Here is a 24,161-nt window from a genome sequence, read left to right on the forward strand (position 1 = left end):
ATAAATTAGGCCTAGCCTTGGGGTATATTCCAACTCAATAAACAAATATGGGCTTAGATCTAGGGCCCCACCCTGGAGTTTATTTCAACTCGATAAACGATAGTGGGTCCTGCCCTGGGGTTTATTTTAACCTGATAATACCATAATAGACCTCGCCCCTGGGGTTTATTTCAACCCGATCATGCAATAGTGGGCCCCGCCCTAAGGTTTATTTCAACCCGAACATGCAAATATATATATATATATATATATATATATATATATATATATATATATATATATATATATATAACATTCACTTAACAACTAGTATTCTACATAACAGGATAATGGGCCGACATTGGTGCCTTCGACCCATGGATACAATGAGAAGACTCACCTCACAGATTGACGAAATAGCTACAACAACACGTTGCTCCGAAAAACAACCTCTACCGGTCACCTTTACAAATAACGACCAAAACTCAAACTACAACTCAAATACCCAAAATACCCCTAAGTCAAACTTAGTTAAATCTTGGTCAAATTCGAAAGTCAACCCAGCTAGTCGCCACGTCGTGGCCTCCTTGGGCACGTTGTGGGCGCAAACTGACAAAATAGACGGGTCTTGACCAAGGCACCACGTCGTGGCGACCTCAACCATGCTGTGGTGGCGAGTCTTGACAACTTAAGTAAATAAGTCGTTTCCTTCAACTACAAGAGCTCCAAGGCTCAGATCTGGTCCTTCCCATGGTCTTGATGGGTAAAGTTTTCAACTGTATCCCTCAAACCCTTCCATAAGCCAAAGTCCCAACCCTAACCATTAAGGGTAACTTAATGCATCAAGATTCTCGTTAAGCATCAAATCCTTAGAGTTGCGCCTCCAAAGTTTCTAGAAAGATTTCACACTCCAAAGAGACCTTAAAAATCGTGGTTTTATGGACTTGCATGTCCGATACATGCCTTTTCCATTGTAGGTCAAAAATAAGGTTTAATGACTAAAACCCCATGCATGACATCAAAACTTGATCATAATTCAGATCCAAGACACTAAATGTTGTATTTGACTTGGATATTCATAAAGTTGCAAACTTTATGAGATCCCATTAATTAAGTCAATCAAAACATGGAAAAAGGGGACAAAAACAAGAGATCTAGAAACATGACAAGAAAATGTTGAGTCTTGGGCACTCACCAAGGTCCAAGAGATAAGCTAGCTGAAGAAATGATGCTTGCCAAGTAACCACCTCACCAAAAGCTTCATTCTCCTAAAATAACCAAAAAGCACCAAGAATGAGCTCACAACTTCAATGGAGGCTAGGGTTAGAGTTTCTGAGGTTGGGAGGAAGATGGAGGCTGAAACCTTAGCTTTAATGTTCCTTATATATGGTCCAAAGCCCGAAATTAAAGTTTTCACCAAAACGCATGCCACGTCGTGGTGATGCTCCACCACGTCGTGGCCACCCCTTTTAAAGTAAATACAAGAAAATTGATTCAGACTTGGACCAGATGTTACAAATTGGAGGTTATATCGAAGAAAGTAATAAAAATACATTGCTATATATTTTCATGGTTCTCTACAACGCACAAGGATCTAACACCTACTTTTATACGTATACAACCCATACAAACTCGCCTATGGAGTATGGAATTGAAGAGGATCGACTACACTTGTTAACCCTTTTCTCAATTCATCGGTATGCATTTGTACTAAAGTAAAAGACACATGACTAGCAACATTAAAACAAATAGATACAAACATAAAAATTATTTTTTCTGTCAAACAAAATACAACATTTAACTTCACGCATAAGTTGTCATGCTGTTGCTTAGAAAACATAAATTATATTTAAAGTAGATAGAATGGAAAACATCGTATAAAACATTCAATCTCGTTAATGTTAATTTAGAAAATAAGTAAGTTTTAAAAGTAAGCATTAAAAAAAACAATTTATAAAATAAAGATGTTAATTTAATTTTAAATGTAGTATTATTTATTTGACGAATTTTCTGTCAATTTTAAAGTAAAAGTTGAAAAAGTCATATATAATTCTTCTAGTCTAATTTTCAATGATTATATTTTGGGTTCTGGGTGAGATCACACACAGCGACTATTTTAAGAGCCTCTCTCTCTCTCTCTCTCTCTCTTCTTCGTTGATTCTTCTTTCCATAACAAAATTCTGCTCCTCTCCACCACCAAAAATCAAAATCCCTTATTTTCAGGGGTTATTTTTTTTGCGTAATTTGAAGTCACATCCTTCGAATCTTTGAAAAATCTTCTTTCTTTTCCATCTGAGGTTTAAATGGGTTTCTAGTTTTTGCTTCAATTCAACTTCATTTTTCTAGAATTTTGTGGGTTTTACTCATTCCAACATTTAAAAGGTTTTATTTGGGTATTTGTTTTCAAGAAACCTTTGAAGAATTCCGTCTTTTCCCATCTGGGTTTAATTTCTTTTCCAATCTTGTTCCAAAGTCCACTTCATATTTTCTTTATTTTATGGGTTTTACTTCTTTCAACATTTGAAGGGCTGTTTTGCGTTTGATTGCTTCTCTCTTTATTGAATTTCAAAAAATCTTGCAAACCATGCTGTAAAAACCCTGATTCTGTTCCTTACTTTTCAGTTTACCCTTTCTTCCGACTATATATATACCATGGATTTGAAGAAATTTCAAGAATCAACCGATGGTGAGACTGCTACCATGAAACCCGAATCAAGAAGCGTTGGTTCTTCACCAAAAAATTCGAGTGGTCAACTAAGTGGTTTAGGTTCAAAGTCGAAGGAATTTGGCAATATGAATAATAAAGAAATGTTTTTGAGGGCTGATAAGATCGATTTCAAGAGCTGGGATGTTCAATTGGATAAACATTTAAGTAGGGTTTGGTCAAGAGATAGAGAGAAAGAAGCAGCTCATACTAAAAAAGAGGAATGGGAAATTGATTTAGCTAAATTGGATATAAGGAATGTTATCGCTCATGGAACTTATGGTACTGTTTACAGAGGCGTTTATGATGGTCAAGATGTTGCAGGTAAACATTCTCCATGTTCATCCATTATAGTAATATTTATTAATTAATCGTTGTTTGTTATTTTTCACGTTTTAATTTTTGTGGGTATTGATTTGATTGTTATAAAGAGATGATAATTGTGGCGGTGTTCTTCGGTTCATACTTGTTATTTATCTTGGAATAATTGACATGGGAACAGTAGAAATCGATCAACTTTTTGTATTTATTACTTTTTCCCCCAAAATTGTAAATATTTTGTTAGGTTCATAAATTCATAATCAATAAGAATGTCTTTTCTAAAAGTTGGATGGTTTCTGATGAATCCCTCCAAGTTTTATATATGTTTATATAAAGTGATTATTCGCACTTGAATAATCAAACTTAAGATCAAATAATCATTTGCTTATTCTTAGGGATAATTAGCTAGCTAACTCCACTTTTATCTCAAATAAGGTGTTTTTTGTTAATTAGTTAATTCTACATTTATTATCTTTACTGTAAATAATCAGAAAATCATAATTATTACCTGATTTTTGCTACCACCCTCTTACGAGGTCACCTTACATGTTTATTAGGAGACTTTGCATAAAAACTGACCATTTCTTTGTAATTAGATATATAAGATTTTTTTTATAACCTTTTAATGGTTGTAACTTGTAATGATGAGTTAAGTATAAGATATAGCAAAACACACGACAGCACTACGTGAATGTTGGATATGTTGTAGCTTAATTTAAAGTGTTCACAAGGGTACACTTTAAGAATCAGATTCAAATAATGATGTGATTAATAATGTAATATCAGGGTTAATTTAGTAATTTTGATCAATCTTACAGTGAAGGTATTGGACTGGGGAGAGGATGGACTTGCCACTGCTGCTGAGACTGCGAATCTTCGGACATCTTTTCGACAAGAAGTTGCTGTTTGGCACAAACTTGACCACCCAAACGTCACCAAGGTTCATACTTTTTAATTATATATTTAATTTAAATAGCCAACAAATTTTCATGTCTTTATTTGTATTTTCTTTTTCTAAAAAATATTGTAGTTTGTTGGAGCTTCAATGGGGACTTCAGATCTTAAGATCCCAACAAATAACACTTCAAATGCTGCTCAGAACTCTTTACCCTCAAGGGCTTGTTGTGTTGTGGTGGAGTATCTTCCCGGTGGGACCCTCAAGAAATATCTAATCAGGAATAGTAGAAAGAAACTGTCTTTCAAGATTGTTGTTCAGCTTGCTTTAGATCTCTCTAGAGGGTGACCTAAATTCTTTCCCTTTTTTTTCAAAAAGAAAAAGAACGTTTATATGATCATTGTAAATCAGGATTTTTTTTTTTTGCAGTTTAAGCTACCTTCACACAAAGAAGATTGTACACCGTGATGTGAAAACCGAAAATATGCTGTTGGATTTAAATCGAACCCTAAAGATTGCTGATTTTGGAGTTGCTCGTGTTGAAGCTCAAAACCCTAGAGACATGACTGGTGAAACAGGAACTCTGGGCTACATGGCTCCAGAGGTATTTCAAATTCAAATCGATTATTCAAACTATAAGATTAAGAATCAGAATAAAAGATAACGAGATTTTTTTTTTTGATTTTCTTGATTTGTAGGTTCTTGATGGAAAGCCCTACAATCGGAAATGTGATGTGTATAGTTTTGGGATTTGTTTATGGGAAATTTATTGCTGTGACATGCCCTATGCTGACCTTAGTTTTGCTGAAGTATCCTCTGCAGTTGTTCGTCAGGTTTGTTTGTCTTTTATTCATCTTTTATATTATATAATACATACACACACACACACACGAACTTGTTGGAATATATTTTAGATGATTTGTTTTTAAAAAATATATGAGAAAATAACCACACACTTGTGAAGATGGAAGAAAAAAAAACGATTGAGAATTTGTAAAAAGTTGACTTATTAGGGAAGACCTCACTTCTTTGACTTTCTTTATTTAGAGCATCTACAATCGGATTCGGAGCTTATTGATTGTTTATTCAAAATGAAAAACTTTCTTAAGCATTGTGGAGGGTTATTCAACTACGCCTTTTCAAAAATTGACTTTTGAAACCATTGACCTTGCTACATGTAGAAATAAATAAGTATTAAAACCATATAAGTAACAATGTATTATTGTGATATTTATTATTAATAATAAAAATGATACAAATTAAAATTAGTGGGACCTTTAGATAAGTTGACAACAGGTTTTTGTTATAGTGGAGATTTAACGAGGTTTTTGAATTGTCGAGAGGAATTTTCCTTTAACAAAAAACTACATCAAGATAAGTCAACCTAATTCTGAGTTTTTTCAAAAAAGTTGACTTCTTCGTTTATTAGGAGGAGCTTATTTAAAAATTGTTTTTTTTTTCTTCTGTCTTGTAATTAAAATATATATTTAAAAGCTGTGGGACCTGCAAATAAGTTCCTTTTGTCCTCTAAATAGGTTGTGGGACCTTGAAATAAGTTCCTTTTGTCGTCGTGGGACCCACAAATAAGCTAAGAAGATGGTTTCTTTGTGGTGGGAATACATTGAGTTAAACCATCTCCACCGCCCCATTAGAAATAGTAATATTGGAGTTGAACTTTCACTTGTCAACTTTAGCCCCTCACATTTTAGGTTTATCAATTTCTACTTTGTTTTAATTAGTTAACTATAATTTAAGTGATATTAATTAATCATAGGTATAAAATTTATTATTTATGTATCGAATTCATATAAAATTTAATAAATATGTGAAAAACTAATAAGTTGAAGAGTCTTTGACAATCTTTATAAGTTTAAAAAAAGAAAATATTAGGAATATAGTTTTTGGAGTAAAAAATAGAGTAGGGTTGTAAATGGAATATCGATGTTATTAATCATATTTTCTTCATCAAGTAAAAAGAAAAACACTCGGATGTAGCTTACTTACCAAATAAAGTTTTGTCTTCATTAAGTAAAGAAACACTCATAAATACATAGTTTATTTACTTATAATATATAACATACCACCGTGGCTACTTTCAGTCTAAAATTTTATATTTTGTATACAGAATCTACGACCCGACATTCCAAAATGCTGCCCGAGTGCATTTGCAAGCATTTTGAAAAAATGTTGGGATGCGAACCCGGACAAGAGACCCGAAATGGATGAGGTGGTGAGGCTTTTAGAGGCGATTGATACAAGTAAAGGCGGTGGAATGATCCCCGAAGATCAAGCCTCTGGTTGTCTTTGTTTTGCCAAAACCCGTGGCCCCTGATTTATATCGTTTTTCCTCATCATTTTGCATAAGTTTACGAGGACGTAAACAGACACAAAAATTTTGTCACTTTCTCATTTAAATGGTAGACAAGCATGTTTATATATGCCTTATTTGGTTGTTTGCTATATAAATATTATTATAACAATTACTGTTTATATATGTTTTTTTTTTGTGATATAAATTTATGTAATAATTATCTGGGTGTAGTTGTCTAATTTTGTTTACCTGAAGTACCATAATCAGGTCGTGTTTGGTTGTGCATATGTGGTTCCCGGCCCAACTGATTTTTATAACATTGGTTTATTGCACGTTTATATATAACTAATAACACATGTTTCGTTAAAAAATTTTAAGTCGATATCATTAACTATGAAATAAACATTTTCAATTAGTATTGTAAAAAATAATTATTATTCTTGAACCATATTGCTTTTATTCTTATAGGGTAACATACATTTAACATTTGTATACATAAAATAAAATAATATGAATGATGTTTATCATAATAAATTAAATATCTTAATAATTCGTGAAATATATTTAAGTCATTGATATTATCAAATACTATTGTAAAAAATAATTAATTATTCTTAAATCTGTATTACTTGAATTCTTATAAGATAACATATGTTTTAAACTTATATAAATAAAATAAAAGAATATGCATAATGTTTATGGCCATTAATTTAATATCTTAATAAATAAAAAGTCATCATTTAGTTAAAACATATTACTTGAATTCTTATAAGATAACCTAGGTTTTAAACATATTTATGTGGTAATATAATTATAAATTAATACAAAATCACAATCTTACATCACACCTTGAAAAACGCCATGGCTCGCCTCTGACATCTCGAAATCATAACCAATTTAAACCTTTCAAAACAACTCATTTATTAACAAAAGTGTTTACAAAACCATTGTTTCCAAAATATTATTTAAAATCAAAGTCTCCCAAGATCCAATCCATTGTAAAACCAAGGATGTGTACGGTCACGCCTTCGCCTTCCACAATCATCTGAAACACCTGAAATAATAAAATGAAACTATAAGCACGAAACTTATTGAGTTCTCCCAAAGTACCACCCCACAAACAAATCACCTGCACAACACTCATGCCTGGCCCAATCAACCTCTGGGCTGGAATACCAGGCATGCCTACGATAGGCTCAGTCATCCTTGGGATGGAATACCCTCGTGTCATAAGCATGTTTGGTCCAATCAACCATCGGGTTGGAATACCCTCGGGCCCAATCATCCATCGGGTTGGAATGCCCTCGGTGTGTTGACTCACACACATAACAGTAAAGCCTAAACCACCCACAAATATGTGCACATATACCAGATAACATATAATAAGACAAATGACAATCAGGCAGATCTACAGATCATTAAGCATAACATCATCCTATCTACCAGGATACTGATCTAAGAGATCACTACGACATGATAACATACTATCACATAACATGATATCTAATCCAATGGGTCGACCTTGGTGCCTTCGACCCATAAGTACAGTGAGGGAAAACTCACCTCACAAACAGAACAATAGCTGATGAGGTCCCGACTCCGAATATCAACTCTAACCGCCACCTATCCAACCAAATGAACAAATTCTCAAACACCAACCAAAAAGGAAAATTTTTAAATACTAACCAAAAAGACCCAAAATATCCCTTGGTCAAACTTGCTCTAAGTCAAAGTCAAAACTGGACAAATCAACTAAGTCAACCCAGTCAAGTCAACCCAACCAAGTCAACTCAGCCGAGTCACCACAGAGTGAGTACCTGGGGCGTACTCCAAATGTATGCGACGTGTACTCGAATGTTGACCACCATCGTGGTGGTTGACCTCGTACGTGGGGCGTACTCCCAGAAGCCCAAACTCACAATAAGAGCTTAATAGCTTAAGTATGTCCATCTTTTAGATCCATGGCTAAAATACCCTCAAGAGTCATAAAGTTTTCAACTTTATGACTTTGCATGCCCGTTAAGTGCTTAATTCTACTTCCTAATCCATTAAGACATTCTAAATTATACATGAAGCAAAACCAACTATTTGGAACCCATTTTTATGACTTAAGACCTATCCAAAGGTCTGAAAGGACAACTTAACGTGTCAAGAACATGCTATGTTCATGAATCTCCACATTTGGGACAAAAAGGACCAAAAACCATTCCAACACAATATCTAAATGAAACTTCACCAAGTTCAGAACTTGATACCTCAAAATGGTGCCAAAAGGTGGTGTAATCTTGGATCCAAAATGCTTCACTTATCCAAGGTGGTCTCTCATTCCTTCCTTCTTCTTCAAGAGCACAAAACACACACATTCAAGCTTAGAAATGCTCCACAAGGTAGATTAGGGTTGCAAAATGAATCAAGAGGATGGAGGCTGATGAGGTGAGGGGAAATGAGGCTATAATGGGGTTTAAATATGAGTCAAACCCTAAAAGTTAGGGTTTGCATGTCTGGCACGTACGCCCTACGTACTAGGGTGCGCCCTAGTACGCTCAGCGTACACACGTACGCATGGTGTACTGCCTCAACCTCCAAAATTACGAAAATGCCACTAGGGCCTCTTTTGTACACTTTTCTTTCACTCAGGGTCCAAATTGCAATAATTCTCAATATAGGGGGGCAACATTAGAAATACCTTATCATCGAGATGTTACATTGCCATGACTCGTTAATCTTGAGGTTTGGCTTTGCCGCCACGCCACGCCTCACGTCATTTAGAACCCCTCCTACATATATTTTTTTTTTTTTGCATTGAAACTTTTTATTGACATTTTTATAGTTAATTTGATATGGTATAATCATCACCATGATATATACGGGCTGTTGACATTTGTAAATTACATTCTATATACGAATTGCAAAGAAGTTATCTCACACATTAAAGTTACGTTTTTGTCCCTTATATATTTTTTTATGGTTTTCGTTTTTACTCTATACATCATTTTTTGAATAAAAACTTTATTTTGATACTTTTGTGGTCCATTTGATGTGATTGTTGATATTTATACATTACAATCTATATATGAATTGCAAATGATTTATCCATGAATTGAAGTTACATTTTCGTCAATTACATAATTTATTTTCGTTTTTATCAATTTCCTTAAGATATACTTTCAAGCTTTATTTTCGTCCGTCTTCTCCATACATAATTGTTTGGATCAAAATTTTATTTTGATATTTTTCCGGTCCACTTTATATAGTATAATATGTAGACTATGAGCATTTGTAAATCACGTTCTACACACCAATTACAAATTAGTTATTACGTGCATCAAAGTTATGTTTTGTTTTTACTATTAACAAATGAGTTTTCCGTCGCAAAACGCAGGATGACTTAAATACTAGTTTTTTTTTTTTTTTTTTTTTCATATGCCTTATCTTTAGTTTTATATTTGAATATCTTGTTATATAATTTTGTATTTGTCAACTATGATAGTTTTTAACAAATGAACATTTTTAGAATTTTATAAGTTGTTAAAGCTAGGGAAAGTTGTAGGGGCAACGTATCTTATTTTAGGCGTGTAAGGTGTTTGTTGACTTGTGCCCATCAAATTTCTCAATCATGGTTTGTTGAACATGTAATTTTAAGATTACCAATTTACCTCATTGTTTTGAGTAGCTTGCATTTTAAGTAGTTGTAGTTACATGGTTGACAACTAACCACATAAGAAAGGTAAAGGGGAATGAGATTTTGACTCGTGATCTTTAAGATCGTGTTGATAGATCCATGTAAAGTATATATTTGTTTTTTATATTGAAATTGTAACGACGTTTACCCTCAATCCATGGCTGAGGCGCCGTACCTTTACGTTCAACATATGATATTGTAATTACCATCATTTTGACTCAAAATGACCGCATTGGAAGAAAGTTATATGCGTTATTTAAAATGATTTACAATATTAACATGCTTCATAATCACTTTTATTTATTGCATAGAAAGTTATTACTTTACAAATTTATCATTGTTCACATTTTTTAAGGATATATACTCCCAATATTGAAATTTGTATGATTTAGAAACCTCTCCATTTTGGACCGGTCTGCACTAGGTCAATTTTATGGTGGTTAACATTTCATTTTTACTAAATGGTACTTAAACACCTTGAATGTACAAGATATTTTTTTTTTTCTGAATTGTGTAGTAAAAATGAATACATGAGAAGAAAGAGCAAAAACTATATTCTATGATCAAAACTTGTAAAGATTAAATGACTCGAGATTAAGAGAATAAAAATAATTTTATGATAAGTTTCATTTTGGACAAGCTCATTATTTTTAATCTTGTGAATTACTAATTTAATTCCATTTGTTATGCTTTGATTTGATCTTTATGATTTCTTATTGATACTTTCTCTTTGATTTTATATTGGAAAAATATAAATTTTATATTCTGATTCTTAATTATTGCAAACGATATTTTTTTAGATTTGAAAAATTAAATAAAATATTATTTTTTGATTTAGACCGAACCAAACCATAAACTCGTTTTAAAAATATCTAGACCAAACCACTAATTTGAATATAGTTACGTCCTCATGGTTCTTTGATTTTAGTTTGAATCGGTTTTTGCCTACACCTCAAAATTGGTAGAATAGTGAATACATGGACTATTTGTGCATTTTATGAACTTTAAGAGGGATTTAAAGTTAATATAGTTTCAAATTCATTGTATTCCTTTTAAAAAAACTGCAAAAATAGTCATTGCGGTGTGTATTTTTTTTTGGAGTTTTCGTCAAAACCTTGACTTTTTTGACATCATGGTTCTTTTGGCCATGTTTCAATGTATAAATGGTCTCTCCGAAAATTAAAATGACTATTATACCCATTTATTTTTATTTTTACATTTTTAATATCTATTTTAATATTTTAATAATTAAAACAATAGAAAAGTCTCAAGCTCTCTCTATTTTTTTTTCTCTCTCTCGTACAGAAAAACTAAAAAAAACACCCCAAATCCGTTTTCTTATTCCCATCCCACCTTCCATGTGAGATATTGTTAGAAATTATGAGGGTATAATAGCAAGTTAGCTATTTTCCTTTATCCCACATTGGTGGAGGAAGAAACATTGTGTAAGTTTGTAAGTCTTTTCCCTTGATATGGCTTCAAAAGCTTTAGTGGATCAAAGGAATAGGCCTAGCCTAGCCTAGCACCAGTCGACACCGCGAGTGCGTGAAATGGCGTGATTTAGGTACACGATGCATCGGTCGCTGGGAGCTTTATTTTTGGCGAAGTTCAAGTTAAGTGTTTGACCGATCTGGTTAAATGGTTGACTTATATTCTATAAGGCATAGAAAACGGCTAGCTTGGAGAGCAAGTCGTCGCGCTAGGGTTTCTAGGAGACCGGCCCATGAGGGGCCCCTATATTGCCTTCTAGGGTTTCGATACCTATAAATACAACCGTCTATGAGCCGTATTGTATATATAAATTTCGAATCTCTCTCTCTCTATGATTTCTTCCAGTTTCTCAGTTTTCACTTTGTGTTTATCGTTTTCCATTGTTGTTGGAAACTCGGTAAATCTGTATTAAATTTTGGGGTTTACTATGTTGTTTACAGCCGATGGAAACGAAGTCAAAACCTTTAAGGACAGGATTCTGATCCGTGCAGTTATTCTACGATCAAGATCAACCATCACCAGGTCGGTTTTACATTATTAATATTGTTTCGTTTAGATTTTCGTCCAATAACAAGACAGCCTGCTTCTACTCCTTTCTTATAATTAGATATGAGCGTGAAGGATCAATCTGATTTTCTGTACGAAACTTGGTAACTAATAATAATATTAATTGGATTTATTTATCATAATTAATCGGCATATAATTGTCAATATTATTTCTTGATTTCCTTGTGTTTCTATTAGATATGATTTTCAACAATCTTAAAGGGTTTTATAATTTGTGTTTATAAATCAACCGACTAATGGACACCTAAATCCCAACTGCTAGTCCCACTACATGAACCAAGAGTTTGCCAAGATTGACCGATTCCATGGTCATAAATACACCCGTTGGGCTGACAAGGTCAAGTTCATGCTTCATGTGCTAAAGCTCGCCTATGTTTTGGACCCAGAACTTGCCCCAATTCCCGCTGATCCAATTCTCGATGAGGGGAAAACTATGGATCCAACGATCATCTTTAGTCTGGAAAAGCAAATGGATCTACACAGAGATTCTGGGGAACTGTGTGTGGGTCACATCAAGAACTCGTTGTCTGATCGGCTCTATGATCTTTACGCGTCGGTCAAAGATCCGAGAGAGTTATGGCGTGCTTTTGAACTCAAGTAAAAGGCACATGATGAAGGTACTAACAAGTACCTTGTGTCTAAGTACCTAGAGTTTCAGATGGCTGATGACAAAACCTATCATGGAGCAAGTGCATGACTCCAGGTTATGGTCAACAAGCTGAACACACTCTCCATCTCGATACCAAAACTCTTTCAAGTTGGTGCGATCATCGCAAAACTGTCACCCTCGTGGAAAGACTTCTCTAAGAGAATGATGCACAAATCTGAGGACTAATCCAAGTATGATCTGATGAAACACCTTCGCATTGAGGAGGAAACTCGCATCATGGACAAGCGTGGTAAAGTCGGATGGAGTGTGCACCATGTATCAGTTGGGGCATCTGGTCATAAGACCAAGTATGGGGGACAAAACAAAAGGAACATGGGACCTAAGAAACAAATCTTCAAGAAACCAAGTCATCAGAATCCTAACTCAAAGCTAGAGAGGGTCGGACCTTGCCACGTCTGCAGAGAGATTAGGCACTATGTAAGAGAATGCAAAGATCGCAAATCAGGACCGGTTACACATGCAGTCGAGCAAGTGTCTGATATGGTGGCAAGTGTGAACCTTGGAGAGATTTTCATGATCTTTTCCCTTATCTGAGCAATTTGTGTTTGAGGATGGTTTGTAGACATTGGAGCCACTGTGCATGTCTGTGGGAAATGAGAGAGCTTTCACACTTATCGTCCAATGCCACTAGGAATGGTAGTTGTCTGTGTTGATGGTCATAGAGCTGAAGTTCAAGGTAGAGTTGATGTTCGTATGAAGTTCACACGTGGTGAATGGGTTACCCTTCGAGATGTTCTTCATGTTCCTACTATCTTGAAGGGGTCCGGTTTGTTTCTGCGGACAAGTTTGACAAGGGTGGGTTCAAGATGGTGCTTGAGAATGGAAAAGTTACGATCACTAAGGGCAGAAGATATATTAAGAGGCAAAAAATTGTTCTGGGATGTATTGTTTGTGCCTTAGTGATGAGGGTAGTGCGAGTGGGCCAAGTGTTGAGAGTGATGGTGCCAGTGCGAGTATGTCTTAAGTTGCTAGTAATGATGTAATTGGTGGACTGGTTGCTATTGTGAATGAAGTGAAGTTGTAACGTCTCAAAATTTAAGACCAAAATTTTCATTTTTATAATAATAAAACCATCATACAAAAAGTTTCATAAAAATCATAGTGAAATCAGAGTATATGAATAATCATCTAGTTACATCATAGTCAAATAAAATGCGGAACAATGTGGTGTGTGCGATGTGATCATCTCGAGCTCTTCGCCTTCGACCCGGAAGTACCTGAAACATAAACTAAAATTTGTAAGCACGAAGCTTAGTGAGTTCCCCAAGATACCTCATAACATACATATCAAACATACAATGGGTCGTGGCCAACAACCATCGGGCCCCCGCCTGACATTGAGCCCCACTTGGAATAGATATGTCAATAATATGAGATGGGCCTTTCCTCATCACGTTCATTAGGCCCTTCCCGGTATACATGTAGACACGTAAACACATGTAATAATCACTAAGACAAATAGCATACAATACACTCATCAGACCCCGCCCAGTATACATATCACATACAACGCATGTGAGAGTCACACATACAACTTGAATACTAACCATAATAAATCATTGGTCGGCAATGGTACATTCGACCCAATAAATGCTGAAAGGCGGCTCACCTCAAACTGTTGGAAATCAGATAACTGCTCGGACTGTTGATCCGAAAAGTCCCCGCACTAAATAAATAATAAAACTCCAATTAATCGATATATAAATAATAAAACAATAATTAAATATGATCGTGAATGTTCAATCTGATTTTTCTAGATGAAACTTGGTAACTAATAATAATAATAATAACTGGATTTATTTATCGCAATTCATCGATATATAATTCTCAATATTATTTTCCATTTTCCTTGCATGTCTATTATATATGATTTTCAACAGATATGACCTTGAGAAAGGGTATAAGCAGATGAGGTGCAGGTAAACTCGTAGACCATATGTATTTTGTTTTTATACGACACACTCACTCATTACATTTTTCTATAATCTATTTAATTGATTTCCTTACCTTCTCCCCTTACCATTTCAAGGAGTATCGACCTCCATTAACCATCTTCAAGAATGATTTCGACGACCATTTCCCCAACTTCAACTTCATCACCCGGAAATCCATCCGTTTTCTATCGGCACAGAACCAAGACGAACAAAACACACCCACCCTAAATTTCAGACAAGATTCAAGGCCAAACCCTTACGTGCATCGCTTGTTGAGGAATCTAGACCTTGTGTTTTTCCTCCGGTTAGAGATAATACTAGTATTAATGGTGCCATAGTGCCGACTTCCAAGAGTAGAAAAGATGATATTCCTGACGAATCCAAAACTTTGGTTCAAAATACACTTCTCATCCCTTCAAGGTGATTTTTCCCCTATTTATTGAATTAACCAAAATTATGAAATTCTTGATCAACCTTACCCTGAACAAACATTGATAATTTCAATTTTGAAATTCTAATTCCTATGGTAGTAAATCAAATTCTTGTGGATAGATCAGTTGTGGTAGTAAATCTTTGTCCACATGAAGTCCTTGAATAACTCTATGATGTAGAGGCCTTTGCTTGCATTGAAAAAATGCTCAGGATCCTATTTGATTCCATTTACTCATCAACATCAACATCACCTATTGTTGCAACCAGTCTAGCTAGGTCAAGTTTATAAAGCTAAACTCAAGTATTATGGGCAACTTATTGTTGTGAAGGTATAGAGGCCTGGTATTGAAGAAGCCATTGGGCTAGAATTTTACCTCATTAGAGGTCTTTGTTTACTTATAAGTATATTCTTTCACTAAAACTTACTAGCAAATGTGGATAACATAATCGAAATGTCTTAAATGGTAAGTATATTCTTGCATTAAAACTTACTAGCAGATGTGAATAACATAATCAAAACGTCTTAAAGTTATTCGAAACATAATTGAAACGTCTTAACTTTACGATAAGCTGGACAAACTTGATTAATTTTAAAACTTACGAATTAGTAGATACAATTAGATTCTTTATGTTTTATTCTGGATAAATTTAATTAATTTTAAAACTTACAAAGTACTAAATATAATTAGATTCTTTATGCTCGAATCTTCATGTTTTTCGTCCATATTTTAAATTTTGATTTTCATGCACAAATCATGTGGCATAGATGTTCAACATTTTCCTTTTGGTTTAGAAATGAAAAGAAAATGCAATACGGGGCTATCATTTTGAAAAAAAGAGATGATAATATGGTTTGTAAAGACAATAGTTATACACTTATATGTACTTAAAACTCAAGAATAAAAGTGGCTCGCGATGCTAACTATATTTCCCCAATCGTTGGTAGCATCATAGTTTTTGAAATCGAAAGGGATAATGACATAAAAGGGTAATATATTACGGATTTGTACACATTTGGTCACTAAGTTTTTTTTCGTCCACATTTACCCTTCAATTTGTTAAATTGTACACATTCAGTCCTTATGACCGATTACTCCAGGTTAGTCGAGAAAAATGACTTAATAGGGTAACATATTTCTTATTTTGTATACATTTAGTCCTTAATATTTTTGTACACATTTAGTCCTTAATATTTTTTGTTTCAAAATAAGTCTTTTTTGTTTTTGTACTCATTCAATACTTATGACTGATTTCTTTAGGTTTTTTCTCATGACATCTTACGTGAGACAATCATTGATGAGGTGTTTGAGGTTGTTGATGCTTATGTCCATCGCGATCCCGACTGCTTGGTTGCGTAGGTCTTGTGGTTTGGCTTAGGTTGTGTTCTGAAAGTCGTAACTTCTTCATACGATGTCAGATTTTAATGATCTTTATATCCACGTGTTCATTTTTTGAGTCTCCAATAACTTTCGTTAAGATTACTGTAACACCGGATTCCTGGTACGATTTCTAATTATGTATTTTTCACACTTTGCCTTGGACTCAGTGAGTTGGAGGCCGACTCGCCGAGTAGGAGCGATTTTGGCACGTGATTTAAGTGAAGGACTCGACGAGTCGGATCCCAGACTCGGCGAGTCCGTGCTGGACGAGTAAAACCCTAACCCGGGTGTTTGCACCCTATTTAAACACTCTAACTCAGCCTACCTTGTCCCTAACACTTCCAGAGAGATGTAGAGCGAAACCCTAGACCCCATATTGTTCTTGTGAGTGATTTTTGGCTTTGTGAAGGAAGTTTGGAGCTTAGAAGAAGAAGGAGGAGGTTGAGGAGTGCAAGGAGGGGAAGTAGATCCGAAATCTACACTGTGAGAAGCTTCCATTCAGGTAGAAAAGTTCCTACCTTGATCACTAGTTTATTAGATCCCCCTTTTTTCCCTAATTGGTGGTTTTCAAGCCCTAAAACCTCAAACTCCATGTGTGTTATGCTCTATGTTCTGAAAGGACTTCAGATCTGGACCTTATGGACATCTTAGAAGCGTAAATTCTCTGTGGTTGAAGTGATTGAGGTCCCTATTAAGTGTATGACCTCAAAAAGAGCTTGGAATTGCCTTTTGGAGCTCATAGGGCCATGCATGCACGCAAAGTTTGCAACTTTACGTGATAAGCATGCCCTAGGAGCTTAGATCTATGGTTTGGAACCGTTGCATGTCTCATATTTGGTCTGTATGGGAGGAAGGATGATGGGACTCGACGAGTTCCGAAGTGGACTCAGCGAGTTCTATGAAGATGGTCTTAGACTCGACAAGTTGGATGAACAACTCGGCGAGTCCTATGAAGATTGCCTGGAACTTGACGAGTTGTTCTTCAAACTCGGCGAGTCATATGAACTGTTACTGAGTTAAGAGGGGTTTAAGTGTAGAAGGTCCAACCCTTCGTAGCTGCACACGGAATTAGCAATTTAACGTGTAGCAATAGTCCCTTAACGTGTAGCAATAGTCCCAGAAACTCAAATCCTCAAGATGGATGCTCTGGTGAGGATTTGGAAGCGAGTACGAGAACTTCTCGTGGGACCCGACGAGTTGTTCTCGGACTCGGCGAGTCGGATTGCGAGTCGGTCTAATCGCCCCAAGTAGTGAGTTAAGGGTGAATCAGTGAGTGGGAAGAGGGACTTGATGAGTTAGTACTGGGATAGTAGGAGAGGGACTCGGCGAGTCCAGTCAACTGGAAGTTGACTTCGACCAAGGATTTGACCTTGGACCGGGGGTAAGTCAGTCATTTGACCTAAGGCTATTTATGAGTGACTAATCTATGTTTATGGATTTATAGCCGGAGGATTACCGATACAGCAGTCAGACGTCTAGGAAGCAGACTTTTAGCAACTATTTTTCGAGGTGAGTTACCTTCCAGTAGCGGTGGTTTTACGGCCACAATGTCGGCCCACCAGTAGGAGTTGTATGTTAGATGATTGTCTTTGTGATATCATCTAGGTTTGCTACTACCTGATATGTTATATGCTGGCATGATATGTTATATGTGATAGTGGTAGAGTTCGGTTGTTAGGACCGAAGGGTAGGTCGGACACCCCTAGATAAGTCTGACAGTATGTGATGTTATGTTTATATGTTGGCATGATGTGTATTATGTGATAGCGGTAGTAGGAGGGGAATAGTCTCCGAGAATCGGTTGTGAGGACCGATGGGTAGGTCAGCACCCCAGAATGGCTTGACATGGGTACGTCAGCACCCCAGAATGGCTTGACATGGGTACATCAGCACCCCAGAATGGCTTGACATGGGTAGGTCAGCACCCCAGAATGGCTTGACACGGGTAGGTCGGCACCCCATAATGGTCGTACCGGGTAGGTCGGGCACCCCAAAATCGCCCGGCAGTATGAATTCTATGTGAATGTATGGTATGTGGTACGTTGGGGGAACTCACTAAGCTTCGTGCTTACAGTTTACAGTTTTGGTTTCAGGTACCTCTTCAGCTATGGGGAAGGAGTTGGCGCGGTAGCGGCATATCACACACACACTCTTGTTTTTCCGCATTATGGATTTTCTGGGATGTACTCTGACATATTATTATGATGTGGCTGATTTTCATACATGAAGCATTACTATGAAACTTTTATATCGATGTTTTTATGAATTGACCTACTTAAAAATGAAATTTTTGACCTGTATTTTTGGGATGTTACAAGTTGGTATTAGAACCCTGGTTTGAGGGATTCGGACACACCCTCGGGAGTGTCTGGACTCAAATCGAGGGAATAAAAGAATTTTCTAAGAAAATGATTTTTTTCCTAAAAGGTAAACTAAAGAGTTTTGGGAAAAGTACAAAGTATGTGATGTGCGCGACCGACCGAGCTCAAGTAAGTGTTCCCCAAAGTACCCATACAGGATATGTTATGTTTATCAGTTTCAATTGAACAACATGCTAGTACAGGACTAAGGATCTAGGAATGATGCCTTATGTGCCTACTATATGTGTTCCTGCTTATGAAAATTGCATGCTAGTATTGAGTAGACAGCAGTAGGGTAGCATGTATAGGTTATGCCTGATAGTGTGAGCTTAGCATTGTATGCTTGTATAGTTTCTTGCTTTGATGATATGATTGTTGATATCATTCCCTCTTCGTCTGAATGTTGCTTGCTTTGTGCTTTGAGGGACTTCAGGTGATGGGGGTTAGCTATCAGGTGGATACATTAGGTCACATACGATCAGGGTCGGATAATCTCAGAGTGAGGGGTTTGACACTATTTCGTAGCTCTTGTTTGAGTCCTAACCGTGGTAGGGGTGAGTCCCTTACTCGAAGGATTATTTGAGCCTCGTTGCATGTGATTGTATTCATGTGATGGCTAAGCACCATCACACAGAGACCTTCAGCAGCTGAGGACTGATTAGGGTAGGGTCGGGAGTTCCCTAGGCAAGCCTAGGATGAGAATAGCAGAGAGCAGTATTGATGAAGGGACTTGGTGGAGTCGATGCAGTCCTTGAGGAAAGTACGGATAGATGTGGAAGGTAGTATGGGCCTGTACTACTGAAATCAGAGGATCCGTACTTGAGTCAAGGAAGGCTAAGGCAAAACCAAGGAACTCGTGGTAGATGAGATCCCTCTAGTGTATTAGTATCCCTGATGATTATTATGGTGTATTGCAAAATGGTGGTACTACGTCCGAGGCCAGCAGTTGGCAGTTCAGGAGAGGGATCGGGTTTGGGTTCAGGGTCTGAGCCAGTTGATGAGAGCGTACGCGAGTTCATCGTGTCAGAGATCACTAGAGGTATCCTTGAGTCGACCCCTGTCATCTTCGGGTTGATCAAGGAAGGGGTAGTCGAGCTGATGGAGGATCGCCTCAGGGCGTTCATGAGTGACATGGCGTCAGGCTAGTCAGGATCCCGCACACTGTCCTTTAAGGACTTCAGGGGTAGTGGTGCACCAGATTTCCATGGGGCGAAGGACCCTATTGCTGCCAGACGATGGATTGCAGACATTGAGTCTGCGCAGTTGACTAGCTTCTGCTCTGAGGGGTCGAAGGTGAGATATACAGCAGGGTGTTTACGAGACCGAGATAGAGATTGGTGGGAGTCCGTCGATGACTCATTGGGAGCCTCGGCTGTTGAGGCTATGACCTGGTCAGACTTTGTGACCAGGTTCAGGGCAGAGTTTGCGCCGACTGTCAAGCGTCAGCAGCTGGCCAGGGAGTTTTTAGATATGAGGCAGACGACGGAGACTGTGGTGGAGATCACTGCCAAGTTCCGGGAGAGGGCGTTGTTAGTGCCCCAGTATGCAGGTGATGAGGATATAAGGAGGACCCGCTACCATGACATGCTACGGGCTGACATCCGAGAGCATGTTAGCTTTTCAGCTTGCCCTACCCTGGAGTCCATGATTGCCAGGACAAGGGAGAGGGAGATTGATTTGGAGCATATCCGAAATAGGAAGGGTGAGGAGGGGCAGGTGACTAGGGCTTCGGGGAAGAATCCCAAGGGATTAGATGGTAGGCCGCAAGGCCAAGGAGGATCGGGTCGCTGCAGGAAATGTGGCAGGACGCACGAGGGAGCATGTAGATTGGGATCGTTGGGCCGCTACAAGTACGGCAAGACGGGACACTTTAGCAGGGATTGTACTGCCCCTGCTCCGGTTGTTCAGACATCTGAGTTGCTGTGTTTCCACTGCAACTAGAGGGGCCACAAGAGGGACAATTGCCCTCAGTTGACAGCAGTAGCAGCGTCGGTGAAGGCGCCAGCCCCAGCGACCTTGCGGATCACAAATGGCCGGCAGGGCAAGTCGGAGGCTCCAGTGGTGAGGAGTCGGGCCTTTCAGCTGACTACAGAGGAGGCACGCGCCACATCCGATGTGGTGACAGGATCGTTCCATGTGAACGGTATCCCAGTTCATCTGTTGTTTGATTCGGGGGCTACCCAATCATTTGTTTCTCTTGCGCTTAGCAAGAAGTTTCCTGAGTCCTCGGGCATGTTGGATTGCCCTCTAGAGGTTGAGATTTCGGACGACCGGTCGGTGTGAGCATCAGAGGTCTTCCCGGATTGTGTATTGAGATTGCTTGAGGAGCAGTATCTGGTTGACCTAGTTCCCATTTCGTTGCGGGGAAACAAGGTCATTATTGGTATGGATTGACTGAGCCCCAATGGGGCAGTGATAGACTGTGCGCAGAAGCTAGTGCGAGTCAGAGCCCCCAAGTGGGGGAGAGTTGGTGATTGAGGGTGAGAGACCACAGCGAGTGCCAGCCTTATGCTTGGAGGCGAGGGCGAGGCGTTACCTTCAGGACGGTTGCGCAGGATATGTCGATTATGTCATGGTCACCTAGGAGGCGGGTAAGGCGACAATAGGCGATGTGCCCGTGGTTCGAGAGTTTGTGGATGTATTCCCTGAGGAGTTGCCTGGGATACCTCCGGAGCGCCAGGTGGAGTTCAGGATCGACCTAGTCCCTGGTGCGGCTCCGATAGCCAAGGCACCATATCGCTTGGCTCCTCCCGAGATGCAGGAGTTGTCTACATAATTTTAGGAGCTGATTGAGAAGGGATTCATTAGACCGAGTAGTTCTCCCTGGGGAGCCCCGATTCTGTTTGTGAAAAAGTAGGACGGGTCGCACAGGATGTGTATAGATTACCGGGAGCTGAATAAGGTGACGGTGAAGAACCGTTACCCACTACCGATGATTGATGACCTCTTCGACCAGCTACAGGGAGCATCTTGGTTCTCCAAGATTGATCTACGTTCGGGGTACCATCAGATGAGGGTCAGAGAGGAGGATGTGCAGAAGACCGCGTTTCGGACGCACTATGGCCATTATGAGTTCGTGGTGATGTCGTTTGGGCTCATCAATGCTCCTGCCGCATTCATGGACCTCATGAACCACGTGTGCAGACCGATGCTAGACCGGTCTGTGATAGTTTTCATTGATGACATATTGGTTTATTCCAAGATGCAGGAGGAGCACGAGGGGCATCTGCGAGAGGTGTTGGAGACCCTGAGGAAGGAGAGCTTATATGCTAAGTTCTCCAAGTGTGAGTTCTGGTTGCGCGAGGTGCAGTTTCTTATGCACCTTGTCAACCAGGACGGGATTTCGGTGGATCCGGCCAAGGTAGAGGCCATGATGAGGTGGGAGGTTCCGAAGTCTCCATCTGAGATTCGGAGTTTTTTGGGGTTAGCAGGGTACTATCGGAGATTCGTCCAGGATTTCTCCAAGACAGTTGTACCTTTGACGTGGCTAATGAGGAAGGCCGTAGTCTCCCGATGGGGGCCTGAGCAGCATGCGGCTTTTAAGACGTTGAGGCAGAGATTGTGCGAGGCGCCAATCTTAGCCCTGCCAGAGGGAGTGGAGGATTTTGTTGTTTATTGCGACGCGTCTATCTCAGGTTTGGGCGCGATATTGATGCAGAGAGGGCATGTCATTGCTTACGCCTCGAGGCAGCTGAAGTTTTACGAGGGGAATTACCCGACGCATGATTTGGAGTTGGGGGGTGTGGTGTTCGCCCTCAAGATTTGGCGTCATTACCTCTATGGGGTTCGCTGTACAATTTACATGGACCACAAGAGCTTGAGGTATCTTATGGATCAGCCGAATCTGAACATGAGGCAGCGTCGGTGGCTTGATGTGGTGAAGGATTATGACTATGAGATCCTTTACCACCCGGGGAAGGCCAATGTGGTGGCCGGTGCGCTTAGCCGCAAGGCAGCACCGATCAGGGGTGTTTGTCTGAGGATGACAGTGGTGACTCCGCTGCTGGAGTAAATTCGGGAGGCTCAGCAGGAGGCGATGAAGGAGGAACATCGGAAGAGTGAGAGGATTGTGGGTCAGATTTCCTCTTTCGACTATGACAGTCGAGGATTGTTGACACTACACCATAGGGTGTGGGTGCCGTACCATGGAGGCGTGCGCCAAGTTCTGATGGGAGAGGCGCACAAATCTAGATTCTCCATTCATCCTGGGGCGACGAATATGTATATGGATCTTCGTTTGGATTATTGGTGACCCTGCATGAAGCGGGATGTAGCCTGGTACATGGAGCGTTGCTTGACCTGCAGGAAGGTCAAGGCCGAGCACCAAAGACCACACGGTAAGATGCAGCCGTTGGATATCCCGTTGTGCAAATGGGAAGATATTACGATGGATTTTATCACGAAGCTTCCCATGATCGTGCGATGAGTGGATTCGATATGGGTCATCGTGGATCGATTGACCAAGAGCGCCCATTTTATTCCGATTCAGGAGAACATCTCGGCCGAGAAGTAGGCCGATGATGGAACCTCGTTCCCCGTTGGACCTCGCTGGTGCTTCGGTTAGGTTCTTCCTGATTTCCTGAGTGCCACTGCAAGATCACAGAGAACAAAGGTCGTCAGCCACTCTCCGGGAGGAGTTCCCGGAAGAACGCTCCGACGGTCAAGTTAGAGGATGGTTTAGGGTTTGTGTATGTATTCTCTAGAATGGCCATAGAACTTACCTCGCTAGCCTGAGGATGCATCCTTTTATACCTAACGCCCCCGTCTGGTCCGTTCCAGACAGGATCGCTTTTCTGGGGAGACAGGATCAGAGGCGCTGATTGGAGGGTCATGCGCCTTCAACTGCTAGAGCGCCCTCATTGGCTCTGACGGTAATGCTCTGATCCCACTGTTTGTCTCTTGACCATATCTTTTGTCTTGGAGCACGGAGCGTCACTTTGGCGGGCGCGAGCATCCCGCCCGGGCGTTTTGCTCCTGGAGGCGCCAGCGGGCGCTGAGCCTGGCTGGTGTGCTCGGCTTTAGGGCTTGGAAACGACTCTGTTGTGCTGCCCTAGGCACACCATCAAGTCCCCCATTCTAGTATCCGTAGCGTTGCGGCGTTAGTTACGGCGTTCTGGACTTAGATGATTGACGCGTGTTCGCTTTTCTCTACCCGTCGCTCCGTTTTTAATGGCGATGTGACTGCACCTGACTGCTAGCAGTTACATCATTTCGTCAGACATTTAAATGTCCTACCTCTTCCCCTCCTTTAAGAGAGTACCTATATAACTTCTTTTGCTTCCTCTGTTCTTCTTTTCCTTTTCATGTTCATTCTTCTTTTCCTCCCATGGCTAACCTTCCTGGAATCGTCCCTTCTGCCGCCGAGTATCGACAACTGGACACCATATATGGCTTATCCTCCTTAGAAGGCGTGGAATTTCTTGCCCTTGGTTCTTA

At 39.2% G+C, this 24,161-nt stretch overlaps 1 protein-coding gene across 1 annotated transcript; it reads left to right on the forward strand.

The window, feature by feature from the left end:
• The first annotated feature begins 2,488 nt into the window (after positions 1 to 2,488).
• On the forward strand, positions 2,489 to 6,449 carry LOC145055627 (serine/threonine-protein kinase 52-like). Its single transcript, XM_079003984.1, has 6 exons — positions 2,489 to 3,007; positions 3,823 to 3,944; positions 4,035 to 4,243; positions 4,329 to 4,503; positions 4,598 to 4,732; positions 6,025 to 6,449. Exons 1-6 carry the CDS (start codon positions 2,632 to 2,634, stop codon positions 6,229 to 6,231), a joined length of 1,224 nt encoding a protein of 407 aa, XP_078860110.1. The 5' UTR covers positions 2,489 to 2,631; the 3' UTR covers positions 6,232 to 6,449.
• The last annotated feature ends 17,712 nt before the right edge of the window (positions 6,450 to 24,161 follow it).

This window comes from Lactuca serriola, chromosome 5, assembly GCF_051521515.1.
Source record: "Lactuca serriola cultivar US96UC23 chromosome 5, Lser_US96UC23_V15, whole genome shotgun sequence".
NCBI classification, from domain to species: domain Eukaryota; kingdom Viridiplantae; phylum Streptophyta; class Magnoliopsida; order Asterales; family Asteraceae; genus Lactuca; species Lactuca serriola.